This window comes from Sander vitreus, unplaced genomic scaffold (genome assembly GCF_031162955.1).
Source record: "Sander vitreus isolate 19-12246 unplaced genomic scaffold, sanVit1 ctg346_0, whole genome shotgun sequence".
NCBI classification, from domain to species: domain Eukaryota; kingdom Metazoa; phylum Chordata; class Actinopteri; order Perciformes; family Percidae; genus Sander; species Sander vitreus.
The window spans coordinates 11,884-22,500 of record NW_027595483.1 but is presented as its reverse complement, the minus strand read 5'-3'; the positions used below and the strand labels follow the sequence as shown (position 1 = coordinate 22,500).

Sequence of the window (10,617 nt, the reverse complement as noted above, 5' to 3'; positions counted from 1 at the left end):
GGCACCGGGCAAACATTATGTATGCGATTAATTTAGATTAATTAATCACAGAGTATGTCATTAATTAGATACATTTTTTAATCGATTGACAGCCCTACTAATAATAATAATAATAATAATAATAATAATAATAATAATAATAATAATAATAAGAGTTTAAACTGAATGTTTCTAACTAAAAGAGTTCATTTTAACTGATATTCTGATAAATAATAATCAGTGGATTCAGAGGGAGGTCAGTAACCTGCCCGATGTCTCACCTGAGGCGATGCTAGGAGACAGATGACAGGACGAGGACCTGGTGGTCCGGCTGTCTCCTTCCCTCTGGATCTGGACCCGCCTTGGTCTGAAGCAGAACCTCCGCAGGGTCTGGATGCTGTTCACGACTTCAGTCAGGGACGAGAAGCTGCTTCCTGGACTCAGAGAGTCCCTGAGGAGGGTTCTGGTCCTGCAGACTGGGTCTGTTAGAGAGTCCAGCTGCTGCAGGACTGGGTCCAGAGCTGAGGAGGCTCGGTCCAGAACCATCCTGATCTCACACACACACACACACACACACACACACACACACACACACACACAGGCTTCAGCTACAGAACAAACCCTCAATATTAAATATTATTATTTAGACAGACAGACATATCAGATCAGGGTACCTCTGAATATTAAATATTATATCAGATCAGGGTACCTGCCCCCTCGTCCTATCCGGCGGCGGCTCAGTCCCGTCCAATGAGGAGGCAGCGTGAGTTCAGCCAGAGAGTGACGGAGACACTGAGGGACGAGGTCATCAACTCCACCCGTCTGCTCCGTACGAGGCTGAGGAAACAAATGCACACAGAGACAAACACACAGTTAGTTACAGTTATAAAAACAAAAAGAAAGATTCAACTTTGTCATTGTGCAGAGTACAAAGACAGCGAAATGCAGTTTGCGTCCAACCAGAAGTGCAAAAAAAGCAGAAAAGTGCAATGAACAACATGTACAGATATGTGCAATGTAGTAGCAGTGACATTATACTAGTAGTAAGAATAATATAGATATATGCAGTTTATTAACAGAATATATAATAAGAAAAACTATATATAGATATGGATATTCTGTATGAACCATATAGACATATGTGCAGTATGGTAACATAAGAGTAGTAAGAAAAAGTGTATGTGCAGAATGAATAGTATGAATATTTTAATTAATGTTTAAATTCAGACTCAGAACACCGTCCGTCCGTCCGTCTCTCTGTCTGTCTCTCTCTCTGTGTCTCTCTCTCTGTCCGTCCGTCTCTTTGTCTGTCCATCTCTCTGTCTCTTGCTCTCTGTGTCTCTCTCTTTGTCTGTCTGTCTCTCTGTCCGTCTGCCCGTCTGTCCATCTCTCTCTCTGTCTGTCTGTCTGTCTCTATGTCTGTCTGTCTGTCATTCTGACACTATAAAGTTATGTGTGTAACATAAGAGCAGAAACTCACAGAGATATATTGACATCCATCTTTTCTCCTGAAGACAAAAACTCCATCAGGATGATTTTCTTCATCAGGGGAAGAGGGAGGAGACTGAAGAGACAGAGATACAGAGATTACTTTATTATATCAGATTACTTCATTATATCAAATTACTCTATTATATCAGATTACGTCATTATATCAGATTACCTCCCCAGAGTATCCAGATTACAGACCTGCCAACCTTGAAAAACTTTTTTGATTAGCAATTTACTGATTTATTGTCGAAGTTTTGTTGGGGCACGCACGCGTAAAAAATGTGCCATTACCGCTGTCTTTGATGTCATTCTGGCTTGTTGGGCATCAGTATAGTGTGTCTCTGATGTCATTCTGGCTTGTTGGGCATCAGTATAGTGTGTCTCTGATGTCATTCTGGCTGGTTGGGCATCAGTATAGTGTGTCTTTGATGTCATTCTGGCTGGTTGGGCATCAGTATAGTGTGTCTCTGATGTCATTCTGGCTTGTTGGGCATCAGTATAGTGTGTCTCTGATGTCATTCTGGCTTGTTGGGCATCAGTATAGTGTGTCTCTGATGTCATTCTGGCTGGTTGGGCATCAGTATAGTGTGTCTCTGATGTCATTCTGGCTGGTTGGGCATCAGTATAGTGTGTCTCTGATGTCATTCTGGCTGGTTGGGCATCAGTATAGTGTGTCTCTGATGTCATTCTGGCTGGTTGGGCATCAGTATAGTGTGTCTTTGATGTCATTCTGGCTGGTTGGGCATCAGTATAGTGTGTCTTGATGTCAAAATGCGTATCTACTACGCAACATGCGTACAGGTTGGCAGGTCTGAGATTACCCCCCAGAGTCTCCAGATTACCCCCCCAGAGTCTCCAGATTACCCCCCCAGAGTATCCAGATTACCCCCCCAGAGTATCCAGATTACTGCCAGAGTATCCAGATGAACCCCCTCCCCCACCCCCCAGAGTATAGAGGCGTTCTGACCAGCGGGGGTGAGTCGTCCTCTCCAGAGCTGTGGAAGTCGTACTGTTTGATGTCGGCCATGTTGACGGTGAAGACAGCGGGGGGGCGGCCGGGACGTCTCTGGGGAGGACACTTCCTGTCCCGCCTCACGTTCTTCTTTGGTCTGATTGGGTCGAAGGGAAGCTTATCTCGGATGCACAGCGGCTTCTTCTGCAACACACACAGACACACACACACACACACACACACTTCATTATTCAATGTTTAACTCTAACACAAATACAGACTTTTTTTAACCTTTATTTATTGAGGGAAGGTTCGGTGAGAGGAAGCCTCTCTTTTGCAGGAACGCCCTGATCACATTCAGACAGTTATACATTCATACTGGAAGCTGCCCAGTACTACCACAGTCTGATCTGACCACATTCATACCTGGAAGCTGCCCAGTACTACCACAGTCTGATCTGACCACATTCATACCTGGAAGCTGCCCAGTACAACCACAGTCTGATCACATTCATACCTGGAAGCTGCCCAGTACTACCACAGTCTGATCTGACCACATTCATACTGGAAGCTGCCCAGTATTACAACAGTCTGATCTGACCACATTCATACTGGAAGCTGCCCAGTACTACCACAGTCTGATCTGATCACATTCATACCTGGAAGCTGCCCAGTACTACCACAGTCTGATCTGATCACATTCATACCTGGAAGCTGCCCAGTACTACCACAGTCTGATCTGACCACATTCATACTGGAAGCTGCCCAGTACTACCACAGTCTGATCTGACCACATTCATACTGGAAGCTGCCCAGTACAACCACAGTCTGATCTGACCACATTCAGACAGTTATACATTCATACCTGGAAACTGCCCAGTACTACCACAGTCTGATCTGATCACATTCATACCTGGAAGCTGCCCAGTACTACAACAGTCTGATCTGATCACATTCATACCTGGAAGCTGCCCAGTACTACCACAGTCTGATCTGACCACATTCATACTGGAAGCTGCCCAGTACTACCACAGTCTGATCTGATCACATTCATACCTGGAAACTGCCCAGTACTACCACAGTCTGATCTGACCACATTCATACTGGAAGCTGCCCAGTACTACCACAGTCTGATCTGATCACATTCATACCTGGAAGCTGCCCAGTACTACAACAGTCTGATCTGATCACATTCATACTGGAAGCTGCCCAGTACTACAACAGTCTGATCTGATCACATTCATACTGGAAGCTGCCCAGTACTACAACAGTCTGATCTGATCACATTCATACTGGAAGCTGCCCAGTACTACAACAGTCTGATCTGACCACATTCATACCTGGAAGCTGCCCGGTACTACAACAGTCTGATCTGATCACATTCATACTGGAAGCTGCCCAGTACAACCACAGTCTGATCTGACCACATTCATACTGGAAGCTGCCCAGTACTACCACAGTCTGATCTGACCACATTCATACCTGGAAACTGCCCAGTACTACCACAGTCTGATCTGATCACATTCATACCTGGAAGCTGCCCAGTACTACCACAGTCTGATCTGACCACATTCATACTGGAAGCTGCCCAGTACTACAACAGTCTGATCTGCTGCCACTGAGCAGCTCCACTGGAGCGGTTGGGGTTAAGGGCCTTGCTCAAGGGCATCTCAGTTACATTAACACCAACAGATGATGAAGACATTGATTATATAATAAAGCGTCAGTACCTTGATGTTGACGTCACTGTTGTGACGGTTGCTGTTGTTCAGAGCAGCCGGGCTGCAGTACACTGATTTCTCCAGCAGAGGGAGAGAAACCTCTCTCAGAGTCTCTCCGCTGAAATCTTCCATCTGATACCTGAAGAATCAAACCTTAAATCATCATCTGATATCTGAAGAAACATCCACACATCAAACCTTAAACCGTCACTGTTCACAGACTTCAAAGTGTGAAGTCTCCTAAGAAATCAGAAATTCTTTTAACTGAGACGTATGTTTTCACAGCCAGTCCACAGACACATACAGAGATTAAAAATCCATCAAAATGAGCTTAACATTCGTTCAAATCAAAAGTACGATCAGTGATTGTCACAGTTTCAGTCCGAGCATGTCTACTAAATTAAAAGCGACAGCATATAGCTGACCCAGCGTAGCTCTGGAGACTCCCTGGCTGCTGCCGGTGTAGGAGATCAACACTGGTGAGGTAACACGTTGTCTTCCATGTGACCAAGATATGAAAACATTAATCTGGATTAACAGAAGTACATTCCCAAAATAAAGGCTGGAAATGTGGCTAACGCGCTGGATGTCAGGCTCTGCCCCTTACCTTCCTCTCTCCGTGTTGCCGTTCTCTAAATCCCTTTGCTTCAGGAAACAACAAACTTAGCCAGTTAGAGAGGAGACGCCCTCATATTCTTATTAAATCTTTATAAAAATTCCCTGAAAGAACCAAGCAGACCTGCCTTCCATCCACCATCCACATCTTCTTCTAACCTTGATATTTACAGTGTGTAGCTCAAAGGTTGTTGTTGAGAACGGAGTTGAGGGAACAGCAGCACACAGAGAAAAGAAGGAGAAACTTCCATTCATTCAGACTTGTACTGCGCAGACTCTCAGCGGGGATCCACCTGGCCGTGCAACGCTTCTGTCCACTCTGTTCCTATAGGTGACGTCAAGCGACTTCAACGCGCCCCAAAGCATCCTGGGAAGGCGTGGCTGCATTTGATGAAATGCTGTGCGTCCAAAAGCTGGCCGATGCCCGTCTTTATGTAAATGAATCCGTTGAACGTGACGCGACTATCCAATAGAAGTGGACGAAGATCTTTTAATCTGACCTTTGTTGATCTGAAATGAAGACAGATTCAGCAGCTGCACGGCCTGTTTCTCTCTTCAGATGTTTCCAGAAACACGTTTCACTGAACTATTTTAGGACAATATGAGATTGGATTCTGAACGAGACGCCATGACAGTCTGTTGAAATTCTTGAGCAGCCAAACCCACGTCAGGCGTTCGTCCAATCAGCTGCCGGTCAGGGGCGTGGAGCATCAACCATGGCTGTATGACATCACAACGCCATGCTTCAGTCGTGCCGCAAAAATGGATCTGCACCGTCTGGCTCCTAAACAAGATGGCAGCGGCCGCATCCGGGAGATTTTGGCTTCACTATATACAGCGTCTGCCATGTTTATTTCTGCTGTCAGCACGCCACAGAAACGCTGTGAAAACTCACTTTAACCATCAGGCTTTCTCATCTGTTCTTATCCCCCCTGCTCTGGTGTTCCCCCTCTCATTCCCCCTGCTCTGGTGTTTCAGTCTCAATGGCTCCAAACGGAGACCTTTGGCAACACCGACACTGACGCCAATGTTTCTCCTCCTGATTGGGTCTTATCGGTCACGACGTCTCATTCTCTGAGACTAAAGCTACTAACGTTACCATGGTAACTACCAGCAGTGGGCGGAGCCTCCACGCTGCCTCCTGTCCAGTATACCAGAATGTTACCATGGTAACTGTTTATGTCCAGTATACCAGGATGTTGATGAGATATGGGTTCTGGGCGTGTTAGTTTAAACAGAGATTAGTTCTTCTACTGGAAATAAAAACACTTGGTACACCGAGATCACTTCTGGTTAAAAACCAAAACGTAGCGCTGATTTGGAGCCTAAATGTTCCCTCACCTCCTCTCCACCACCTCCAGGGTTAAAAACCAAAACGTAGCGCTGAGATGGAGCCTATATGTTCCCTCACCTCCTCTCCACCACCTCCAGGGTGAGGTGCAGCAGCTCTCTCTTGGACTTCTCTCTCCTCTTGATCATCTCCAGGATGCTGACGGTCCGGCTGAACTCTCTCCGCAGGCGCAGCATCTTCTCGTACGATGCCTCATCATTCTTACGGTTCTGAAACACACAGACGCCAGTTATTAATCTGAATACGACACAGGGCTTCTGACTGGCTAGTAGTCCTTACCTAGGTACTGTCAGGACACGCCCTCATACTCTGCTTCTGACTGGCTAGTAGTCCTTACCTAGGTACTGTCAGGGCCCTCATACTCTCTTCTTCTGACTGGCTAGTAGTCCTTACCTAGGTACTGTCAGGACACGCCCTCATACTCTGCTTCTGACTGGCTAGTAGTCCTTACCTAGGTACTGAGCATGTGCACCCCGACAAAGATGGAACAGAAGTGTGATGTCTCACTCTGTAGCTAAAACAGAGAGCTCAACACACAGGGTGAAAAGAGGAGCTGCAGCAATGTGCAGTAAAAATATTAAATATTAAAAATGAATTATGTAAACCTACAACCTCTAAATACAGTTATGAACCTGAAAAGGAACATAATATGAGCTCTTTAAACTAGAGTTACACGAGGCTGAAGGTCTGTGTGACTTTAAACAGAAGCCAGAAGGCCAGATGTTATTAAATATTAAAAGAGCCTGAAAACAACAACACGTTAAGAGACAAAGATTAAATCAATTAGTCTTAAAGGGCCCATATTATGCTCATTTTCAGGTTCATAATTGTATTTTAAGGTTGTACCAGAATAGGTTTACATGGTTTAATTTTCAAAAAACACCATATTGTTGTTGTACTGCACAGCTCTCTCTCACTGCTGCAGATCCTCTTTTCAGCTGGTCTCTGTTTTAGCTACAGAGTGAGACCTCTTTTCTTCTTCTTCTGTACTATCTTTGATTGCACATGCTCAGTAGCTCAGATGTAGATCATGTCAGCTAGCTAGCTCCATAGACAGTAAAAGAGAGGCTGTTTCTCCACCTTCAGTCAGTTACAAGGCAGGATTAGCTGGGAGACTTCTTCTAAATGAGGGCGCACATGGAAGTAGTTCTTTTGGAGATTATGGTGAACTTGTATGTGTTGTAGCAGTGCTTTGCTATTGAGAACGAGGTAGCATGCTAGCGTTAGCACAAGCGTTAGCATGCTAACGCTACGAGCTAACGGTTGCGGTTAGCCAGCTCATTTTGGCTTGTGACGTCACAAGGATTTTGAACAGCTGACCCGGAGACTGAAGACAGGACACATTCAGAAACCGCATCTCACTCAGAACAGCATGGAGGGTTGTTTTCAAAGTGTGTATGAAGCACCAGAGACACAAAAGAACACCCCAAATCCCAGAAAAAGTCTTTTTTTTCATAATATGGGCACTTTAAGAAGTTAAAAATTACAAAACAAACCTGAACATTAATCTCAATTAATAAAACATCAAATGTCCAAATAATTAAAATATTTCAGACTCCTGTTGGTGTGTCAGTAATCAAAGAGCTTAAATTATTTAGTCAATCAACAGGAAATTAATCAGTTCCTACTTTAATCAGTAATTTGTGATTTAAGTAAGTATTTCTTTTCTATATCTCAGAGAAACCAAGCGAGAGGTTTGTGATTCTTCTAAAGAGGACCAACCTTCCTGGTCTGCATCTTCTCCGTCCTGCGCCTGAAGGCCACGTAGGCATCGCTGTTGGTGGACCCGTCTCTTCTCTCCGGCTTGATGTGAGGAATGAGGGACGGCCCTCGCCAGTTCTTCCTCTTCCTCACCCAGTAGTCATACGCTGCCTTCAGAAGGTAGTCATCCTCATTCAGCAGCAGCTTCGCCTCCGCCACAGACACCAGCTGAGGACAAGACTGATATATTCATATATATATATATATATATATATATATATATATATATTCATATATATATATATATATATATATCATATATATATATATATATATCATATATATATATATCTATATATATATATATATATATATATATATACCACCAGACCTCTGTGTGTGTGTGTGTTACCTGGTGCGTGCTGGCCTTCTCCAGGCGGTCCACCATGGTCTCAAACTGCAGCGGTCTGATCTCCGTCTTCCTCTTCAGTCGGTTCAGCAGCATCTCGTCCTCCGAGTCCATGTCATAGTCCGGCTGCTCCGCGTCCACACCCAGAGCTGTAGAAACACAGAGTTACTGAGGAGCCTGAACACACCACACCCACAGCTGCAGAAACACAGAGGAGCGTCAGAGTGTGTTTGTGTGTGTGTTTGCGTCAGTGAATGTTTGTGTGCGTGAGGCTCTGACGTGCAGACAACAGAAAAACAGGAAAAGGCAGCTTCAGCTTCACCACCATGTGGAAGATCCCCTCTGAGATTTTCTCGCCCACTCTGTTAACTCTTTCTGTTAACAGTTTACTCTTAATGTTAATGTTTCGGAACCTAACTTACGCTGAATGTGGATCAGCTGTTTGGGGACGCTGACCTCTCCTCGGTACAGACGGTCGTAGTATGTGGTGTTGCTCTCGGCTTCTGGGACGGGGATCACCATGTTCTCCTTCTTCTCCCTGAACACCTGCTGGGCCGACATCGCCCTCTGTAGGTGGTGCTCCTGAAACACAAAGAGACACACACAAATCGATCGGTCACTACCTGAGACTGATCTCTGGACAGTTAGAGTGGAAACACACTGACTCAGACACCTCTGGAGGAAGATAACATCTGGAATGTTTAATCCTCCCACAGAGTGTCTGTCTGTCTGTCTCTCTGTCTGTCTATGTATACAGCATGTATAAACCCTAGTAAACACAGTAATAGATACTATATATACAGCATGTATAAACCCTAGTAAACACAGTAATAGATACTATATATACAGCATGTATAAACCCTAGTAAACACAGTAATAGATACTATATATACAGCATGTATAAACCCTAGTAAACACAGTAATATATACTATATATACAGCATGTATAATCCCTAGTAAACACAGTAATAGATACTATATATACAGCATGTATAATCCCTAGTAAACACAGTAACAGATACTATATATACAGCATGTATAAACCCTAGTAAACACAGTAACATATACTATATATACAGCATGTATAAACCCTAGTAAACACAGTAATATATACTATATATACACAGCATGTATAAACCCTAGTAAACACAGTAACATATACTATATATACAGCATGTATAATCCCTAGTAAACACAGTAACATATACTATATATACAGCATGTATAATCCCTAGTAAACACAGTAATAGATACTATATATACAGCATGTATAATCCCTAGTAAACACAGTAATATATACTATATATACAGCATGTATAAACCCTAGTAAACACAGTAATATATACTATATATACAGCATGTATAATCCCTAGTAAACACAGTAACATATACTATATATACAGCATGTATAATCCCTAGTAAACACAGTAACATATACTATATATACAGCATGTATAATCCCTAGTAAACACAGTAACATATACTATATATACAGCATGTATAATCCCTAGTAAACACAGTAATAGATACTATATATACAGCATGTATAATCCCTAGTAAACACAGTAATAGATACTATATATACAGCATGTATAATCCCTAGTAAACACAGTAACATATACTATATATACAGCATGTATAATCCCTAGTAAACACAGTAACATATACTATATATACAGCATGTATAATCCCTAGTAAACACAGTAATAGATACTATATATACAGCATGTATAATCCCTAGTAAACACAGTAACATATACTATATATACAGCATGTATAATCCCTAGTAAACACAGTAACACCGGAACACTGCGTCCTGAGTTGCCATAGGAACTACGTACAAACTTAAACGTCACAGCTCATTGGCGCTACGCTAACAGCGGGCACCGTACGTAATGAGTACGTAAACTGCGCACATTCATGTGTCCTGCCGTAGCACAGCGCTAGCTACGCTAACAGTGCTAACAGCTAACGAGCTAACAGAGCTAACGCTAACAGACGGACTGTAGATTGAAACATGTCCCTACCAGCTCCTCTTCCTTCTCCATCCCGGTGGGCATCTGCGGGACGGTCCGGTTAATAGACACGCAGTCGGTCCGGTCCGGCAGCTCCCGGTCCCGGTACACCGGGAGCGGTTTGGCGGCGTCTAGCGCTCGCGCCCGGAACGAGAGTTTACTCATTGTTTGCGCCAAATCCGCGACGATCCGAGGGAACGGTGACTCCCGGAACAAACCGCCGCAGCACGCTCAGCGGGGCTCGCGGCTCCGGGGGACGCGAGGACTCATCACACAGCGGGGTTAACGGGCCGATTCTCCGGGATGCGCGGCTCCCTGCACCGGGGAAAACATGGCGGACATGTCCACACCAGCGGCCGAGCTATCCCAGCAGCCACCGCGGC

General features: G+C 44.2%; 1 protein-coding gene across 4 annotated transcripts in view; it reads right to left on the bottom strand.

The window, feature by feature from the left end:
- Nucleotides 1–10,617, bottom strand: part of epc2 (enhancer of polycomb 2) — a 14,881-nt gene extending 4,264 nt beyond the window's left edge. For 2 of the 4 annotated variants that reach the window (XM_078244965.1, XM_078244966.1), the window contains exons 1-10: nucleotides 10,247–10,617; nucleotides 8,642–8,801; nucleotides 8,223–8,368; nucleotides 7,832–8,050; nucleotides 6,170–6,318; nucleotides 4,153–4,282; nucleotides 2,438–2,626; nucleotides 1,460–1,543; nucleotides 689–816; nucleotides 261–526 (exon numbers count right to left, since the gene is read on the bottom strand). In XM_078244965.1, coding sequence (XP_078101091.1) covers nucleotides 261–526; nucleotides 689–816; nucleotides 1,460–1,543; nucleotides 2,438–2,626; nucleotides 4,153–4,282; nucleotides 6,170–6,318; nucleotides 7,832–8,050; nucleotides 8,223–8,368; nucleotides 8,642–8,801; nucleotides 10,247–10,399 — 1,624 coding nt within the window. In that variant the 5' untranslated portion in view covers nucleotides 10,400–10,617. The remainder of the gene's footprint in view (nucleotides 1–260; nucleotides 527–688; nucleotides 817–1,459; nucleotides 1,544–2,437; nucleotides 2,627–4,152; nucleotides 4,283–6,169; nucleotides 6,319–7,831; nucleotides 8,051–8,222; nucleotides 8,369–8,641; nucleotides 8,802–10,246) is intronic. The other 2 variants (XM_078244967.1, XM_078244968.1) reach the window with 2 other exon arrangements.